This window comes from Ictidomys tridecemlineatus, chromosome 6, assembly GCF_052094955.1.
Source record: "Ictidomys tridecemlineatus isolate mIctTri1 chromosome 6, mIctTri1.hap1, whole genome shotgun sequence".
NCBI classification, from domain to species: Eukaryota; Metazoa; Chordata; class Mammalia; order Rodentia; family Sciuridae; genus Ictidomys; species Ictidomys tridecemlineatus.
In genome coordinates, this window is record NC_135482.1 from 11,037,452 (window position 1) to 11,057,902 (window position 20,451).

Consider the following 20,451-nt stretch of genomic DNA (forward strand, 5'->3'; position numbering starts at 1 on the left):
TTTCAAAATCTTATGCTAATTAAAAAAATGGCTTATCTGTATGCTTAACATTTACTGAAGTACAATAATCTGTACATCTCCAAGTCTTTCCCAACTGTAGAATCAAAGTCACTACCAAACAATGAGAACATTAGAGAGCACATACGCACGAGACTCTACAACTCATTTGGCCACAGCAGAAAACTTGCAGGAAAGGCATTTTAACAACATTTTCCCAAACATGACACAAGACTCTAAAATGTTAATGTCCCTATTCATAAGGCTACCTATAGCTGTAAAGTTAAAACTACTTTAATAAAATTAATCACAATTTTTGGCCAGTATACTAGATCCCAATTTACCTACTGAAGGGGATTTCCTCATACCTCTTATAATTACTTTATTCTATTATATAGAAAATAAACTAGCATTTACTGAATAACTTACTCAGGGTGGTGGTACAATAAATAGTTAAGAGCATGAATTTTAAGGCCCAGATTATAACCTCAGGAAACTAAGAGCATAAACTGGAAATGCAGGAAATCTAAAGTCTAAGGTCCACTATCTCGTCTCAGCTACAGCATATACTGATTATTTAATAATGAATAAAACAAATGAAAGTGGGTAGCTTTTCTGATATGTGATATTAAAAGTATTCCAATGGCAAAGAAAGAAAAGCAGAGACTAAAAAGAAATATTTCAAAGGTAAAAGAAAAATGTTACCTATTAAAGTACTCTGACATTCATTTATTAATACATATTTACCAAGAGTCCACTATGTACTGGACATTGGGAACACAGTCAAAAATGAGATATAGAACATGACAACACAGACAAACATGAAATTTTAACAAAAGGCAATGTTATCATAGGGAAGATCCTGGTGCTATGAGCACATGGATGGGCACATCAAGTCAATATGCCAAAGGAGAATTTGGAGAAGTGGAATTTAATTTAGACCTGAAAGCTGGGTAGAAATAGGCAGAAGAAGAGTAGCTAGGAATGTTCTGGGCAAACTGGGCATGGTGGCACATGTCTGCATTCCCCAGTTACTCAGGAGATGGTGGAAGAAAGACCATAGAGTCTGAGGTCAGCCTAAGTAACTCAGCAAAACCCTGTCCCCAGATAAAGCCTAAAAGGGACTGAGGATGTTACTTTGTGCCCAGGGTGCCCCTGGGTTCAATCCGCAGCACTAGAAAGAAAATGGAGACAACACAAAATACAACAAAAAACCACAGCAGGCAGAGGGAACCATGGGACACTCCAAGACGGCTGCTAGAGATGAATTAGAGAAGCAGGCAGCGATCACGAACTGAGGCTCCGGGTCACGTGGACTCAGACACAAAGGACAGGTCAGGTGTTTGCAGCAGGCAGCTCCCCAGGCAGGGCCGTACTTTAAGACTGTGGAGAATGGACTAGAGAAGAGCAAGAGCAGAGGGCAGGAGGGCAGAGGCAGGGACTGCTGTCAGAGACCTGGGAAGGAGGATGGCAGCCTACAGATAAGACAGCGGCCTAGAGAAAAGCAAGTACATCAGAAGGACAGAAGAGTGACAGGATTTATAGAAAGTGCCTGGGCTTTGAATACCAACAGAGCTGAGTTAGAATCTCGACACTAGTAATTACTAGTTATACAAATGGCTTCATTTCCCTGAGCTTTAGCTTCCCTGATGGCACCATTTAACTGGAAGGTGGAAGTTAATCAAATGGTGTTTGGCGCTGTAGTAGGTACTCAGTGAAGGTATTTTTGTGGCAGGCACAATTCCAACATGGCTCCCAAGATTCGGCTCCCTGGTGTGTATGGGCAAGTCTGGTGAATATGAAGGTTACCAATCCCAAGATCATGTTTCACTATCAGGCGAAGGGAATTTTGCAGATGTAATTAAGGTACTGGTGAGCTAAAGAGACTTAATCAAAAAGGAGATCATTCTGGCCAGGTACAGTGGTGCATAGCTATAATCCCAGCAACTTGGGAGGCTGAAGCAGAAGAAATGCAAGTTCAAAGCCAGTCTCGGCAACTTAGGTTTCCTGGGTTCAATCCCTGGTATCAAAAAAAAAAAAAAAAAAAAAAAAAGAAGAAATGATTTTGACTGGACCTGACCTTGTCAAGTGAATGCTTCAAAACTGTAAGATAGTTTAGCAGGTTACTTTGTAGACATCAGCAAACTAAAGTTTCTGTAGAGAGGCAAATGACCCAGAATGGCTAACACAGTGTCGAATTAGAACAAAGTTGAAGGACTGGCATCACTCCACTTTTAATATTTACCATAAAACCACCATAATCAAGCTACAAGGTGGTATTGGTGAAAGAATAGATAAATACATCAATGGAACACAAAGAGCCTAGAGACGATGCACATAAATACAGCCAACTGGTTTCACAAAGGAGCAAAGACAACACAATAGAGAAGAGACACAGGAGATATATTTTCAACAAACAGCATTGGAACAACTGGATATACACAGGACAGAAAAATCAAAAGGGCCTGGTATGTGGCTCAGTGGTAGAGAGCTTGCCCAGCATGTGCAAGGTCCTGGGTTCAATCCCCAGCACTGCAAAAAACAACAAATGTAAAACTACAACTCCTAGAAAGTAACACAGGAGAAAATCTAAGTGACCTGTGCTTGGCAAGGACTTTTCAGATGTAACACTAAAGGCATAATCCATAACACCACAAAGAACTGATGAGTAAAACTTCATTAAATTAAAAACTTCCACTCTGAAAGACACTATCGAGACAACAAAAGTCAATATACAGGCTGAGAGAAAATACTAGCAAAAAACACATTGGATAAAAGACCATTATACACAAAGAAAAAAAATTTTTTTTGGTAGTGCTGGGGATTGAACCCAGGGCCTCACATGGGCTAGGTAAGCACTCTACCAGCCCTCACAAGGAATTCTTAAAATTCAATAATAAGAAACAAACAACACAATAGAAACTGGATCAAAGACTGTAAGAACTACCTTATCAAAAAGATATACAGATGAGCCAAGTGTGGTGGCACACGCCTGTAATCCCAGTGGCTTGGGAGGCTGAAACAGGAGGATCACACATTCAAAGCCAGCCTCAGCAATTTAGAGAGGCCCTAAGCAACTTAGTGAGAACCTGTCTCAAAATAAAATATAAAAGGGCTGTGCCCCTGGCTTCAATCCCTGGTACCAATAAATAAATAAATAAAAACAGAAGGTAAAGTCAGATTGTGATACCATTTAAATGTCCTTTAGAATGGCCAAAATCCAGAATACCAATGCTACCAAATGCTGGTGAGGCTGTGAAGCAGCAGGAACCCTCACTCACTCCTGGTGGGAATGCAAAAGAGCTGAGGCACTTTGAAAGACAGTTCAGTGGTTTCTTATAAAATGAAACATTTTTATCATACAATTCATACTCCTTGGTATTTGCCCAAATGAGCTGAAAACTTATCTCCAAACAAAAACCTGCACATGGATATTTAAGAAGCATTATTAATTGCTAACACTTGAAAGCAACCAAGATGTTCTGCTGCCAGTGAGTGAATCAACTGTGGTACTTCACACAATGCAACGCTACTCAGCACTGAAGGAAACAGCTCTGAAGCCCTGACAAGCCACGGAGGACGCTGATGAGCATACTGGAGAGGGAGGAAGGCCACCAGGCCACAGAGGACATGAGTCCACTGTGCGGAGAAGTGTGCAGCAGGCAGCAAAAAGTCTTGTGGCTCCGGGAGGCAGATGGGGCGGGGGATAGACCTCCAGGGCAGGGAAGATACTCTGTATGAAACTCCAATAGCAGATGTGCAGCACCGTACACTGGTCAAACTCAGCAAGGACAACACCACAGAGAACCCCATGTGCACTCTGGACTTCTGTGGAGGTAACCTGTTGATGTAGGTTTGGGTTCATCAGCTGTAACCCAGATTGATAATGAAGCAGGCCATGCACATGTGGGGCAGGGGATACACAGGAGAGCTCTACTTTCTTCTCAATTTTGCTGCGAATTTAAAACTCAAAAAAAATTTTGCTTTACAAAAATAAAATCTTAGAAGTTTCCTGAAACAATTTCACATATAATAGAAACCATGTTAAATGAGAACTAAGGAAAAAAAAATCAAAGTAGAGCCCAGTGCAGAGGCACATGCCTATAATCCCAGTAACTCAAGAGGCTGAAGAAGGAGGATTCTAAGTTTGAGGTCAGCCTTAGCAACTTAGTGGGGCCCTAAGCAACTTGGTGAGACCCTGTCTCTAAATAAAATATAAAAAAGGACTGAGGATGTAGCTCAGTGGTTAAGCACCCTGGGTTAAATTCCCAGTACCCCCCCAAAATAAATAAATACATAAAAAGATGTAGCTCAGTGGAAGGTCCCTGGCTTCAATCCCCAGGAACAAAACAAAACAATTACAACACCCGCTCCCCACCACCCCAACCCAAACCAAAAAAGAGACAAGCAACTGTTGAACTTGAAGAAAACAAAGTTTCCATGAATTCTACAACTGCAAGGAACTGAATCTATCTGACAACCTGAATGAACTTGGAAGAGGCCTTGAGCCTCAGATGTGGACCTGCCCAAGCTGACATCTTGATTCGGCCCTCAGAGTCCCTAAGTGAAAGAAGTGGCTGAACCTCATCTGGACTTAAATCTACAAAACTAGGAAGAAACAACATGTTATTTTAAACCGCTAAGCTTATCATAATTTGTTATGACACACAACAGAAAATTGTTATGAATTCTTTTTAATTTTGATGAGGAGAGAGAGAGAGAGAGAGAGAGAGAGAGAGAGAGAGAGAGAGAGAGAGAGAGAGAGAGAGAGAGGAATTTATTTTAATATTTATTTATTTTTTTTAGTTCTCGGCGGACACAACATCTTTGTTTGTATGTGGTGCTGAGGATCCAACGCGGGCCGCACGCGTTACCGCTTGAGCCACATCCCCAGCCCTTTTTTATTCCTTCTATAGTTGTCAAAATAGAAGTCACGGCATCCAAAAAGCCAATGTAAGCTCTTTTACAAGTAGGAACTGTGGTAGAGGAGGACAGGGTGGAACAATCTCAACTATATGAGACAAGGAGAAGAGCGGCAAGCCCTTTATTTAAAATCTTTTTCATTTAGATAATAAACATCTTATTTCTTAATATTCTTCTACTAAAGTTGTTTGGAGATGTTAAAGAAGTGAGTTTTGGGTGTTATATCTCCTTTATTAACTTAATAGCAGCTTTATATCCCAAAATGTTTAGGTGTACTAATTAAGGATCCTTCCTTTTAAACCCTCTTTACTGGGCCCACGATAATACAACAGAGTGGCATTACACACACACACACACACACAGCTCGTGTAAGTTTTATATCTGGCCATTCGTCTGGGTGATTCTACCTGTCATTCATTTTACTATAAGGACAGGGGATATAAATTTATAGATTTGCTTTTCCTAGATAGTTTCTGTAGATCTCAGTGTGTAGAACTCACTACCTAAGTGGCTTACTGACCACTTACTAAATGTGACTCTTGATGCAACATAATTTTCTTAAAAAGTAGAACTATGGTTCTTGAACATATGCCAATGGCATCATGTGGTACTGAGAATTCAGAAAAGTCTAGCTGCACTGGACTAACATTCTAGTGGACTGAGAACTTTCCTGCCTTTAAAGTAGAGCCCTCTCAAGGGATTTCTAAAGGAAACTGACTACATAAAATATGACCTTAGAACCTAACCACTGCGTAAGATAAAACTCTGTGGATCTCAAGTTCAGATTTCAAAGTGAAGGGTTAAAAGTTTTCCAGGGCACAGACAAAAATACACAAATAATGGATGACATATAGCTATACATATAACACATTTCTACAAGATTCCAAACGCAAGGCCATTGGAGTGGTCTAGGCTTTCTCATGCAAGAAAACAGACAAAGATGACATGTCAATCACAGCTGGAATACACAACTGTGCTGTAATGAAATGTTACTATTTTGAAAACTTGGATACTTTATGGTTAGTAGCAAACTGTCAGCAACAAGCCCATTGACTACTCACTAAACGTGACTCTTGTTGTAACTGTACAGCCAAAATCTCCTTATAAATGTTTGATGAGATATACTAACAGTATTAAGATGTTTCAAAAAGCAACTTCTTAATGCTCTTCCTAAAGCAGTTTTGCTTAACTTTCTGGGATCATAGATAGAACTCTGAGAATCTGGGGAAAATCCTTCCATGAATTCTAAGACCCAGTTTTGAAAGATAAAACATTTAGGTGTGAAGAAACAACACTGCTTATGAATCTTAATAAAATTTAGCTTTCTTTAATGAAGACTTAACATTTACACACCATACCATCTGATGTTCTTCTAACCCAGATGATGATCTGACTTGATGATCTGGCTGAGGGAGATGCTACTAAATGAGTAAGGTTTTTATACTAAAGCTTTTATTTTAGCCAATGTGAATGGAAATCTTTCTAAAACGCATACCGTACTTCTGCTATCTCTCATAATATATCACTGAATATAACTTACAACACTCTTTCTGCAAGTGAAAAGAGCACGGATTGGCAATTAGAAAAATGAGTCCAAATTCCTGTTCTGCATTTAGCAGTGTGCATCCTGGGACTGGTGATTTCACTTCTCTGCTCTTATTTCTGTGAAATGGGATGAAAACACCTACAACATACCTAAGAGCCCCAATACGGCCATCGTGGCTATGATTTCCCAACTCCTGCTCAGCTCTTCCCTACTTCCTGGGCACGCCTTGCAGCAGCTCTTCCTACCTGCTGTGCCAACTCCTATGATCACTCTATGCCCACTCATGTCTCCGCATCTACACAGATGTTTTCCATCTGCTGACTGAAGTGCCTGTTTCTTTTCCCATCTGATAATTTCTACTCGGCCTTAAGATTTGGTTCCAATGATACCTGTCCCAGGGAACCTGTCATGTAGGCTCCTTGTCCTCCTCAGCCCTCTGCTCATGCCTATGCTGCAGTTCAACATACCGAATATTTTCTGATCTCTCTTAACAGAAATGAAGATCTTTGACAACAGATACTGTGTCTTATTTCTTTTTGTACTCTTAGCATCTGGAAAGTGCCTAACACTATCTAAGTGCAGAAAAAATCTGTACTGGATGAATAAAAAGCCTCAGAACTGCATGGGGAGAGGTCAGAGTGTATGGGTATTGCCATCACCTCAACCTGATTTTTTTCCACACCCTTGTAAGTAAAACACTGGTTACTAATTCCCCAATTCAAAAAGGAAGAGAGTCAGAGGGGTCACAGTCTCCCCCAGAGACCATTAAGTTCTCCAATGAACTCTGATGCATTGTGGGACTATCATTTTATAATATCTGCTTTTGCTTTTTAGAGTCCTTGTTTTCTTTGAGCTCTTACTTGTTTTCCTAAATAAGTGAGATCTTGCAGAGTTTGGGGTATTACTCTGAAGGGGCTATTAGATGCATAAAAACAGTCTCCTAGCTTAGTCAACCAATATGTGGAATGAGTGGCCAAAAAAGAAGTTTGAAAGACAATTTTGCACATACTTTAAGTTTTCGCAGAACTTGAGAAGCAAGCAACAGCAGTTGTAACAGCAGCTAATATTTACTGAGTCATGCCCTATGCTAAGTGTTACATGTACCACTATTTAACATAAAAAAAAACCCATTTTACTAATGAGCAGAGAACTGAGGGAGCAATCTCAAGGGAACATAGCTGCCAAATAGCAGACAGATAAGAATTCAAGTCTGCTGAATCCCAGTCCAAGCTTTGTACCACTTTATTACACTCTGCTTCTCAAAAAAAAAAAAAAAAAGGGGGGCTGGAGATGTGGCTCAAGCAGTAGCGCGCTCGCCTGGCATGCGTGCGGCCCGGGTTCGATCCTCAGCACCACATACCAACAAAGATGTTGTGTCCGCCGAGAACTAAAAAAAAAAAAAAAAAAAAAAAAAAAAATCCTTCACACTTCTCTTCAAAAGGGCAAATCTCCAACACCAAGATACTCAATGAGTTCTCCATGAACTGGAATTTGCTTTCAGCTGGGTGCTGTGGCACATCCCTGTATTCCCAAATACTCAACAAGCCAAGGCAGGAGGATCCCAAGTTCAAGGCCAGCTTTGGCAACTTAGTGAGACTCTGTCTGTCTCAAAATAAAATAAAAAGGGCTGGGGTACAATCCTAATACCGCAAGCGCACAGCCAGGGTCTGGACCACGCAGTCTGGCTCCATAGTCTGCCCTCAAACACTCAGCTCTGCAGCTGTCCTGAGTCTATGTTATCTCCTGCCACACCAGCTCTGCTCCTCAGCTTCTCTCTTCTCGTCAGTCCTCGTTATCAGCACTTCTAGGGTGGCTCTTCAGCCTCTGCTCACTGCAGGCTGGGGGAACTCTATCCCTGAGCGCTTCTTCTCTCTCGGTTGGACTCTGTTCCCAACTTTTAAGATTTTTTTTTTTTTTAATATGAAACAAACCTAGGAAAAGGATACTCTTTAAAAGCATCACAGGAAAATTTTATGCTCAAGTTAGGCTCAAGAAAACATGATATATGCACCATAAATATTTTTGACTAAATAAATATTAGATTCAGAGTTAGACTATTTCTGACATTTTAGACAGTCACTATCAAATATTAATTCATGTTAAGGTTCTTGCTTAGAACTAAAATTCTTAGCACTTGCTACCGCCCAGGGCATTACAGCAGGGCAAGTCTCTAACCCTGAGAAGCTTACTGTTTTCCAAAGCACCAGGTTCAAAGCGTTAAGGGCTGCCCCCCATACTCATTTGTTTCCAGCTTCCCTGATGCAAGCCTGATCTCTTCCACTCTCCTCAGTCTTTTCTGAATCTCTCTCTTCAACATTCCCTGAGGGGTTCCCTGCAGACCGTCTGGACTATCGCAACTCCTGAGTGCTGTCACAGTCTAACCCATCTTGTACAGTTCTATCATTTCATTTTTAAATTATCATTTGGATCACATCTAAAGCTTGCTCATAAACCACAACTCGCCAAGTTCCTCATTTTGGTATGAAAGCTTCTCCACAGTTTGCTCCCACCCTGGCCTTTTCAACACCATGTTTCCGTCCATATATTCTTGCACCTGACATAAACTTACCAAATGCTTATGAAGGACACGGAGGAGTTAAAGTGACATTGACTAAAACAGTGCTTATCATTAAGGAGCTTATGGTGTCTAACAGGGCAGAGGGAATACTTACAAAGATAGCTCTAATATAAGGAAGAAAATAAGTGCAACAAGAAAGGAAGTTGTTCCAGGAAGTTCACAAGTGAATTCTGACATGGGTTTGGGATGTCTTAGAAGAGGTGGCATGTGCTAAGGTCTTGAAGAGAAGGCAGAGCTTGGATGTGTGAGAAGGGGAAAGTCACTGCAAAAATGAGGAAAAGAAGAGAAATGAGAATGTGTGAGAAAAAGTTTGATTTCCACACACGGTATATAAAATAAACCAATAAGAGGGAAAGCCGCTGAAAAAGTAGGTTCAGGGCTAAATCCAGACAATGATGAATGCTTGCCAAGGTCTGGACCTTGATGTTTATTTATCCAACAAGTGCTTACTGACTATCTACAAAGGGCCAGAGGCTGGACAGGCACAGGCAGAGCGGAGAGCAGGAGAGCCACGGGGCTGGAGCTCTCGCAGCTCACAGCCTCCCACGCAGTAGTAAGGGTCCCACAGAGGACTCGTCATCGCAGGGGTACCTAAGAGCACTCTGGAACCAATGTGTAAGATGAACTGCATAAGGGAAGCAGCGGAAAGGAAGCCATCTGTCACACAAGTACAGGGAGGGATGAGGCCCAAGATAGTGGCAATGAATAAAGGCTTAAAAGTCATGGAGGAAGACTAGAGAACAAAAGCCAATCATGAAGTTAGAAGACAAATGAGTGGCAGCTGGCTCTGGGGGCGGGACTGGCCAGGAAGGGAGTGGGAGGGAGCTCTCTGGCTCAATGGTAAGGTCTATATCCTGACAGAAGTCTGGTCACACAGGTTGTGCATTTATCAAAACTCAACAAATGTCCACCTAACCTCTCTCATTTTATGTGAATTTCATAGAACAAAGAAAGCCCTGAAAACACTAACGTCAAGCTGAAGTGCTTAGGGGTAAAGTGTACTCTACCCACAATTTACTTTGAACTACATTAAAAAAGGTAAGATGGACTGGTGGATGGAGCTATGATAAAGCAGAAAGCAAAATATGAACTGGAGACCCTCAAAGGAGGTATATGGTGTCATCATACAATCTTTCAATTCTTACTGTTTGAAAAAAATTTCATAATAAAATATTGAGAAAAATCTAAGTACACAGAATGAAGTTTGGGTTGTTTGGCAGGACACAGGACATATAGAAGGAAATGGAGGAGACGGGGGCTTGGGGCCTGGTTGACAAACTCAATTAGCAATACAGGGGTTTGAGGTACCCAAGGCATCCACACGGAGATATCTACCAGGCGGATGGAAACACAGGCCTGGGGGTCAGGTATTTTTCTAGGCTGGTTCCTAAATACCTCTCTTCCTCTGTGTGTTCCCTCCCACACACACCCTTTCTTTTCTTCTAGCTTTCTGACGACCCTGCACCTCCACATTCAGCACTGTGAGATTAGCTTATGGCACTGTCATATATCACTAGAATGGAAAGTCTTAGGGACAACAGAATCATACAGAATATATACTTTGTACTTCATGAAGCAACTTTCAGACAGACAGATGGATAAAACCTGCCTTAGCATTTAAATATACAGATTTTTAGGCTCACACTGAATCTTGGCTCAGAGGTTAGTTTTGTTCTCCCCACTCTGAAGTGTGTACACATTCTCTCTCTCTCCTTTATCTTAAAAGGCACCTTGTTAGTGGGGAAAATAACTTGTACCTCATAGATAGAAATGAAATTTCCATTCTCAAATTCTTAATATATTTATTTTCAGAATAAGACTTCTTTGCTTTGTTTTCTCAGTTTGTAAATTTCTATATATCACTCCATAACAGGGACAAAAAGCTCATTTTTAAAAGAAAACCTTTAGCAACATAGCCATCAGACCCTAAAATCCAATTGTTGTAACTTAACTGGTCACTGTTCTACTAATTTTGAAAGGACATTTAAAAAAAAAAAGTTGGGGCTGGGGATGTGGCTCAAGTGGTAACGCGCTCGCCTGGCATGCGTGGGGCGCTGGGTTCGATCCTCAGCACCACATAAAATAAAATAAAGATGTTGTGTCCACCGAAAACTGAAAAATAAATATTAAAAAATTATCTCTCTCTCTCTCTTAAAAAAAAAAAAAAAAAGTTTTAAAATGAACTCAGAGGACACCTTTCTGTGTCCCAACTGCCAGACAGTTGCTGCTAAGGGAAAGGAAAGGGGCTGGCTCAGCTCTTCCCATGAATTCAGAGACGACCAGGAGAAGCCACAGCAGTCTAAGCCCAGACTGGCACGACGGGAGGACAACTCTGCTAAGGAGAACCATTAGTAATTCAAATTGGGATTGGTTCTTCTTCGTGTACCAGATAGACTTGGCTACTGGTATCATTCCACGATGCCCTGACCCTCTGCGCTTGCCTAGGTGCACCTTGGCTGCGGAACTCCAAGTCCACTTCCTATGTGAAGAACTTGTCTCATCCCCTACCCACTGTCCCCCCTTCAAAAAACATGTTACCTTTTCCCCCCTTTCTCTTTCTCTGTCCTTCTCTTCTTTCTTCTTTTTTTTCTCACTGTGCCCATCTGTGTGGAAGCTGGGAGGTGGTGGGGCAGGGGCGGTGGCTCCAGCGTGTGGGACGCTGGGGGGAGGGCCGGGTGTCATCGTGACCTCTCCCACTGCTGCAGTAGACAGTCCCGAACTTCTCTTGGACTTTGAGTGCCTCCTCTCTTTGTGCTTCTCCTTGTCCTTCTTCTTTTTGCTCTTCTTTGACTTCTTTTTCTTCTTGATTTCCCGGTAAGAATCATCTATCACTAACTCGCCAGCTTCTAGCTCCCCGCCAGAGGACGAGTCTGATTCCACCAGAATAGGTTCAAGCCCTGAAAGATCAAGGTTAGCACTGTGGGGTTCGGGGGCCTGGGAGGCATCAGGCCCGCAGCCTTCAGGGCCAGGAGACGAATGTGGGTCTGAGGATGACTTGTGCTTCTTCCGAGCGGTTTTCAGAAAGCTCTGTAACTCGTGTCCTAGGAGTAAAGCACCTTGCTCATCCCGAGCTGACTTCTTGGAGGATTTTTTCAGAGTCGCTTGTTGAGAGGGGTACTGAAAAGACTCCTCATCAACTGAGCTGCTTCCCTTCTCCTTGGGTGAGAGAATAAGTTTCATCTTCAAGCCATCAGGCTCACGGAGGGTCAGTGTCTCTGTGTTTACATAGAGGGGCTTCATTTTTTTGGATTTGTGGGAGCTGCCGTCCTCCAGGGAGAGCTCCCCGCCACTTCCGCTGCCTTTCTTCCGGTGGTGTTCTTTCTTGCTTTCTGAGTGGCTTGAGGAGCTGGAGGACTTCTCCCCGGCCTTTTTGGAGGGCTTGGAGCCGGTGGCCAGTGGGGAGGTGATGGCTTTCAACAGGTCCATAGCTGTATCGGCAGGCTGTGGGCTGGACTTCTTCTTTTTCTTTTGTGACGATTCCAGAGACGAAATGTCTGGAAATAATGAAGAGAAGTACTGTCAACAGGACAGGCAGCAACGTCCATCAAATTTCCTCTCTCACCAAAACACCCGACTAGTATGAGGAAGAGGCTAACAGGAGTGATTTGAAGGGACACCCTTTGATTCCTAATGTTCAGCGATGACGCCCATGTGCCTCCTGGTTTGGTAGTCTTCAACCCTTGAGACCATCCTTGTCACTAAAGTTGTTTCCCTTCACTGAGTCTTCCACAAGCAACCAGAGAGCAAACCCAGAAGAACCGACTATAGCTGTGGATTAGGGGTAGTTATGATTTACATTAGATCGCAAGTAAAGTATCATTTGATTCTGTGCTTAGGAGAAACTCATTAAGGTAAAACATTAGTCCCATCAGCTATGTGCATAGCACAGCCAAGAAAGCTAACTGGTTTTGTGAATGGATATACCCTGGTTGAGAAAAGACCCACAGTTGCAGGCCAGAGGGCCCAAGGACCACATGTGGCAAAAGGGAGGCTAGATAACATGGTGCAAGATAAGTGGATGACGGGGGAGAAGGAACCTGGTACCTGGTATATCACAAATGAAGACTGTTCTTCTATGCTGAATCCTCCAAAATACCAGCCCTCCACCTCTCTCCTCCTTCACACTGGTTTATCGGCACTCAGAACAAGAACCACTGTCCTGTTAAATAGGCCACTGAGTCAGCAACATCTGGACCTTTTCCCCTACCCCGACTCCAAGAACCAGTGATGTGCTTGTCCCGCCTGTCGCCCTGCCCATCCGTACCTGCATAGTAGTAGTCATCAGAGGAGTGCTTCCGCTTCTTCTTGTGTGTGTCCGTCCCCAAGAAGTAAAGCTCACTATCCTGCAATTAGAAGGAAGAATTGGCCAATAATGAGATGAAGAAGGCAGTTTGGAACAACACTCGTTCTTTGACGGTTTTTGACTTTGGAAAACAAAGTAAAGCATGGAAAATAATTACATGTCAACAATGTTTATTTTTCTTTCCTAAAGTTTTAAGAACACACTTTCATTTTCAAATATTAGGAAAATAAGTATAAAAATTTTTCTATCTTAAATGTTTAGAACTTACCTTAAACTTCTTCTTGGAAGAATTCCTGACCTGAGCAGCAATTTCTTCCTCTTCCCTTAAGAAATCTTTGTAAGAACGTTTCTTTTCTCGTTGGCTTCGGCCAGCTGCAAGTCCTATGTCCTCAAAGCTGTGGTCACCATCAAAGCAATCTGAGCAAAGGTTAATTTGGAAAAGGAAGTGAGAATGACAAGTAAGTAGCAACCAAATGTAACAGTGCCTCCATTTCTAAATTACAATTATGTTTCAATAAGTTCACTAGAATATAGGGCTAAACCCAGAGGGAAAAGAATATTTCTTCATGACCTGGCTGCAAACACAAGAATCAAACCTGAAGAAACAATGTTTCCATGCTATGCAAGACCCAAAGTGCATCCTCAGACATAGTTTCTTAGTTGTGATTTGACAGGTAGACAGACTTGCAGAGGTAAGGCTGAAAGTAATGATTCCTGTGCTGCGCTGCTCTGTGGGCGTCCAATGTGTGATTCCTATCCCCAGACTCCTGCACTGGAGCTGGCAGGACCAAGAGTGCTGCAGGGGATCACCCCAACAAACCAAGGCTCATATTTCAGACTCTCATGTTGGAACCCCTGTCCTGGTTTTCATTTCCATGGGCCCAGTCTGGGGAGGGCGTGGAGGCTGAGGTCATAACAGTGCTCTGGACCATCACTTGGGAGTCTAGGCTGTGATGTCCAGTGCTGGTTTCTACATCCTTGGGCCGCGAGCACTGAAGAGGATACCCCCTTTGGAACGCTTCTCAGGTAAAGGGGTCATACCTTCTTTCTTCATGGAGTCATCATAAGCCATGGCGGTCCTGCAGGGCCTTTGAGAATGTGTCACTGTGTCCAGGCTCCTTCCCGTCTACAGGACCAGGTCTGAGAAATAAAGAAGGAAAACCCTCCTGTAACGCGAAATCTGTGGAGAGGCAACCTTCCAGGTGGAATGCGTAGCGATCCAAGGGCCGACTGGAAGGGCAGCAAGAAATAGAGGAGTGTCTTGTCACCTCCTCATTCTGGTTGTAATTATACTGGGGTTGAAATTGTAGGAGGCGTGTTAAGCTTAATTAGATTTGAGTCATAGTTGTCATTTGGAGAAGTATATAAAATACTTCCTGGATAAAAATTAATTCCAAAATTAATGAGAATTTCTGAAATGCCAACAGGACCAACAACATAGAGACAGGGCAGAAACTGACATGAAGTCAGAGGGGTAGGTTCAATCATGGTTACAAGATGCACAGGTAAAGCAAGATGCAGAGGAAGACAGATTACACCAAATGCTTGAAGACCACAAAATCCTACCAAGTGGATTGGAGAACCAGTAAAATTTATTGCAACTTAAACAAAAATAGTAACGGTATACAGATATTAAAGACTTTTTAATTTTTTAGTTTGTAGAAATATAAAAGTAGCTACACTTCTCATAGTAGTGAGTCATGTGAGTTTTCACCACTAACAAGCCTTTTTTAAAGGCTAGGTGAAAAACATGGAGAACTTTCATTTGTCTACAGGTGATGAAATCTGTATGATTTTAAGATTTTTATTGATTAGAAGAATTAATAATTTAAATGTTCTATATATCATATTGAATTTTTAGAACTTCTTTTGGCATTCAAGTTTAGATGTGCATTTGACTTTGAAGATAACATGGCGGTACACAGCACTGGATTGTCAAGTCTTTCAAGGACTTTAGGACAAGCAGTGTCAAGTCTTTCAGGAAAAGTCTTTGCAGGATAAATAAAATAAAGTGTTAAATAGTTTGAAAACATTCTCATACAGTTAGTCAAATGCTTAAAAGTTGACCTGATCGGTCATTTATTTCCATTTTATTTTACTTTCATCATTATAAATGGGATTTAGAAATAGTGAAGTATCCTTCAATGACATAGCAGTAATTCCTTCAGGTAAGTACAAATAATAAGTATGAAAAGATGAATTGGATTAACAAGGGAAACTTTCATAAATTAACATAAAAAAGACTTATTTGTACACTTAGATAAAATGCAACACAAAGGTAAGCCTAAATTGAAAACAGAAGAAAAAAGATATTGCCAAGAATGATTTACAAGATCAAGAAAAGAAGTACAAAAAGTACTTCTCCACTCCCTGGGAAGTGAACTGAAGATTGAACTTGCGAGTAAGAGACACTGGAATGAAGTAAAGAAACCAATTGGTCAAAGGCAAAATGGGAAACTGCTTCCTCAAAAGGCTTTTTCAGGGGATTGAAGGGGATATAAGGTTAGGTCTCATGGATAGATAACAGCCAGTTTTCATGTTCCTGCATTTAAATACTAATTTTTCTTGAATGGAATCACTATCCTCTCCTTCCTACCCAAATGGTGCTGACTCCAAAATGGGTGAAGGTGGGTCACAGGGGATTATATCTATTGGAATGGAACATCATCTCACTGGCATTACAACATAGAGTTTATCAGAAAAATATATAGGCCACTTTGGTTTTCAGAGGCCAACGATACCAAAGAATCAAAACAGCTTGAGCCCTCCAGTTAAATGCTTTTCATGTCTAATGGGTTTGGCAAAGAACGTTTTGAGAAATAATGGCAAAACCAAAAAACACTTCTTCAATCTCATAAACACAGACATCAATCTGTGGTCAAAACAAGATGCACTTTTAAACATAAGCAAAGGCAGGTTCTGAGACTTACAAGCAGGCCTGCCCTTGGCAATCAAAACTCAGAACAGAGTTGAGCAATGTGGTTGGAACAGGAGCAAGTGTCTCTGCAGACAGTATAAGAAAGACTTCATAGGTATGAAAAAGCCCTCCTGTCTCACACCTGACTGCTCTGAAAAACTAGTGCACTATTGAAAAAAAAAAAAAAACAGGTGCAAAAAGGAACAGAAATTAGCAACTGTCCCTCAGAGGCAGGCCAACACAGAAAACACGCTGGTGTGGACATTGTGTGTGAGAATTAGGCCTGATATAGTTTAATTTTTCCTTCTTTTTTTTTCTTTTTGGTACTGGGAATTGAACCCAGGGTCTTAATACCTGAGAGGCAAGTGTTCTGCTACTGAGCTACACCTCCAGTCCTAAATCTTCTTAAAGATACCAAAGAGCACTTCATAATTATAGGATTAAATATCTGTAGAAAAAAAAATGAATGGGACCTGAACACAAATCTAATTCACTAATGGGCTGGGGCAGCCATGAGCTTGAGAAACAGCATGGACTACAGTACTCCCAGATTAGGAAGGCTATTGGCCCAGAATTTCTAGGCTCTTTAAATCAGGGTATTATTGCAGCTCAGGGGTTAGTTGTGGTGGCTGAGTCATAAAAGAAAGATGATACCAGATAAAGAAGTCTCAAGCAACAGGATGAAAGAGGCAGAATTCAGGCAACATTCATACAAGGTTGGATGAACCCCTGATGTTTCTTCCAGGTCTTAAATATTATCCAAGATAAATTCAGAGTTCAGGGGTAGGGAGAAGATTGTGAAGATTAATGAAAAAAAAATTAGGTTTGCTTTTCACGTTAGAAAACATAATTACATTAAACGTTGGCAAATGTAAAAGAGGTGCTAAAACACATTCTCCTGAATTCCATGATTTTGGAGTTTAAAATTTAACATTTTCAATTTCAAGAGGCAGGAACAGTTCTACAATTATGTTTGTCTCAGTGTGCTAAGAAATGACAACATAAGTAAAAGTTTATTATTTAATATTGTTTATGGAAGTAAGAAGCATGCCATTGTTAAAAAAGCACACGCAGGAAACGTGCAAATTGTTTACTGGCTCTTCTGGGACTTTTCTTCAGTGTGGAAAAGGGAAGGTGGAGTGGCTTTTCCACTTGGAGATAAAAATTCAGCTTGCGTTCAGGCATAGGCTTTCTGGATGACCCAAGTATTTTTGAAAAAAATTAAAGTCATCAGATGCTGTATTTGTTATTTTTAAAATTCAAGCTGTAAATACTGAAAAAGTTTCAGAAGGTGACTTTTTTGAAATAATCTGAGCCCCAAGCTTCATCCCGGGTTATAAATAAGAACTGAAAAAAGGAAACCAATTAAGCCTTGTGAACTGGGCAGTAAGTGAAACCCTAAGATCCAGCTCTAGTCCAGGATGAGCGCTTTGTCCAAGATTGTTCTCCTTTTTCTCTTCTTCCAACACTCCTTTCAGGAACTCACTGCAGGTAAAGGAAGACAGATGCACATCCAGCTGTTGCCAGTTTAGAAACTTTTGTTGTTGCCATTGGTTCTAGGATAGAAGCAGCAAATGTCTTCTCATTTTCATGGTTTCCTCCAATCTCTGGAACGCAGTGGCTCGAATTCTTGCCACTCCCTTGTCCAAGAACCTACCTATGCAGCACTCACAGCCCCTGCCAGCTCTGGAAGCCGCAGATCCCACAGCCTGGGGTGGGGATAGACTCCTCTCATTGCAGCACAATTCAGCGGAACCGCGACCACCGCACAGACCGGCTGACAAGACACATTTCCGTGAGACCAGCAATACAAATTTTGACAAGCCTTGTGCGATCAACAGGCTTTACTTTGGGTTGAGTGTTTTTATTTGCTACGAGGCCAAAGAACCTGCCACCGACTTAGCCGGCAGAGAAGGGAGATAGACGTTTCTTCTCTTTTGCATGATTTAAAATAAAGCGAAGCTACAAGTAATAACTGCAGAGGGATAAAGGGCCTGTATGGAGAAGATTCCCGCTACGAAGGCACAAACTGGGTCGCACGCAAAGAATGCACACAGTACCAGGTTGTTTATGCAAACGGGCCCCCAGGACCAACATTTTTGGGGTCCCCACCGCAATCCAATGGGATTCTCCCGGCAGCCTTGCAGCAACAGCTAGTTCAACAAAGCTCTGGGAAGAGGAGAAGAGGAGCTCCGCGCAGCCTCTCCCGCCGGCCCAGGACCCGGCCCTCCCGCCGCCCCGGTCCCGGCCCCTCTCCCCCGAGCGCCGGGACCCCGCGCCCTGCAGCCCGTCCGCCCGGCCCGGTTCCCGCGCGCCGGGCGCCCCCGAGGGCGGAGCCGCAGGCAGGGGGAGGGGCGGCCGCGGCCCGCAGGCCCCCGGGGCGGCCGCACGCCCCCTCCCGGCCCCGCAGCTTTCCCGCCTTCCTCGTTTGAACAGCTCCCGGCCGCCTTCCTCCTTCGGCCCGCTCCAGCCCCTTCCCGGGGGCGGCTGCGGCCGCTACTCCAGTCCCCGGCTCGGCGCCAGGGCTAGGCCGCGGCGGGCCTGGGGCGCCCCCGCGGCGGTGTCGCGGGCCCAGGGCGGCGGGTGGCGCCGGGCCGGGACCGATGCCACCTCGAGGTGGGGGCCCAGCCCGGCCTCGTGGGGGCTCCGCTCGCCGCTACCTTCACTCGGCTCGCCCGGATCCCGCCTCAGCGCCGCCGACCGCCGCCATCTTGGAGAAGGAGAGAAGAGCGCGAGCAGCCAGGGAGCCTCAGTCGAGCTCAGAGCGCAGACTCCTACTCGAGATGGGGGGAAAGAGCGCCGAGCGCATGGAATGAATCTGCGCTTGCAGAGTTCAAGTGTTTATTGAGAACTTGCTCTGTGCCAGATTTGGACTAGAAGCTTTCTGAACAGTATATTGTTAAAAACTCACTGCATCCCCGTGAGGTCGGTTTTGTTGCATTTTGCAGAAGAGAAGTAGATTGAGAGAGGTTAAGTGACTTGCCCCGTGATGCAATTTGGAATGGGAGTCAGGATACAACTTCAAGTTTTCTGATTCTTAATGCAATGCTTTTCGCAAGACTATAGTATTTCTTTCAAGATATTTTTATTCAATAATCCCCCTACTTGCAAAATCCAGAGCCATGCAGATTAACAGCAGTGCCACTTACTTGTAATTTAGCATCTATATTTGGATATTAGGCTGGGGAGGTGAGGTGGAAGAACATATCTTTGAAATGACACACTGTAAAACAATTTGCATGCCTATTCATCTACATTTCTCTGCCATAAATTATTTTCACTTAAAAGTTTAGAAATGGTCTTCAGAGAGATGGGATGTCATGAAAGAACTTGAATTTTTTTTTTAAACTGCAAATAAAAAGTTTAATTTCAGAAACTGAATCCATCATTTATAAATACACTAAAGCACAGTCCACTCGAATTGAAAGCCAGCGTAGGTACGGTATTCAACAGAAGGACAGCTTCCTAGGGGGCCCTGGCAGAGGAGCACATCGCCTCACCCACAGCACCCAATGGTCTGAAGTGAGGAAGAACAGGAACTTTTTTCAGATGTTAAAGCAAACACTTTGAAGACATATTGTTAAAAGAATGACAACTTATAATTTCACTCTGATGTCCTGGGATTCTAAAATATCCCAGTGATAGCTGAATCTTCCCTATTTAAAAAAAAAAATTAAAAAAAAATCTAAACGCTTAAGGCTAGCCTCATCGCTGTAGCCTGTCAGACGCCCCTGTTGGTCACCACCACCTCGATGGCCCGGCTGTGGTCCCAGCACCTGGGTCAGCGCACAGAGAGCTCCACTGCTCAGGGAGCCTCCGTCAACGGGCCCTCTGTTGCACTGCCACACTCTGCACCGGCTGAATCCCCAGCATGGACACACATGGGACTCGGATCTCAAGGAGTCAGGACAATTGGGGACCTCTGAGGGAATGAACGGACCATGCAACCCTGAATGCAAAGACCTGAATCAGAATTGTGTCCGTGACCACGTCACTGCAACTGCACACTCCGTGAATTGCCCAAGCACAGTTTTGTTTTCAAACTCTTTGTCTCTGTGGTAAACAGTTAGCTTCCAGAATATTCTCTCCACTCCTCGACACATTTTTAGAACCTGCAGTTAAAACTGCTCAGTCAGGATGGCTTAAGCTCCACCTCCTATTTACAGGTTTCATTTCACAGCCACAAA

The 20,451-nt window shown here is 42.9% G+C and overlaps 1 protein-coding gene across 5 annotated transcripts in view; it reads right to left on the reverse strand.

The window, feature by feature from the left end:
* The window catches only part of Hmgxb4 (HMG-box containing 4), a 32,661-nt gene extending 13,631 nt beyond the window's left edge, over positions 1-19,030 (reverse strand). For 3 of the 5 annotated variants that reach the window (XM_078052855.1, XM_021724456.3, XM_005322310.5), the window contains exons 1-5: positions 18,925-19,030; positions 14,389-14,487; positions 13,616-13,764; positions 13,309-13,387; positions 11,583-12,538 (exon numbers count right to left, since the gene is read on the reverse strand). In XM_078052855.1, coding sequence (XP_077908981.1) covers positions 11,583-12,538; positions 13,309-13,387; positions 13,616-13,764; positions 14,389-14,419 — 1,215 coding nt within the window. In that variant the 5' untranslated portion in view covers positions 14,420-14,487; positions 18,925-19,030. Of the gene's footprint in view, positions 1-11,582; positions 12,539-13,088; positions 13,204-13,308; positions 13,388-13,615; positions 13,765-14,388; positions 14,488-18,924 lie in introns of all 5 variants that reach the window. The other 2 variants (XM_013357341.4, XM_021724457.3) reach the window with 2 other exon arrangements.
* Positions 19,031-20,451: the final 1,421 nt, after the last annotated feature.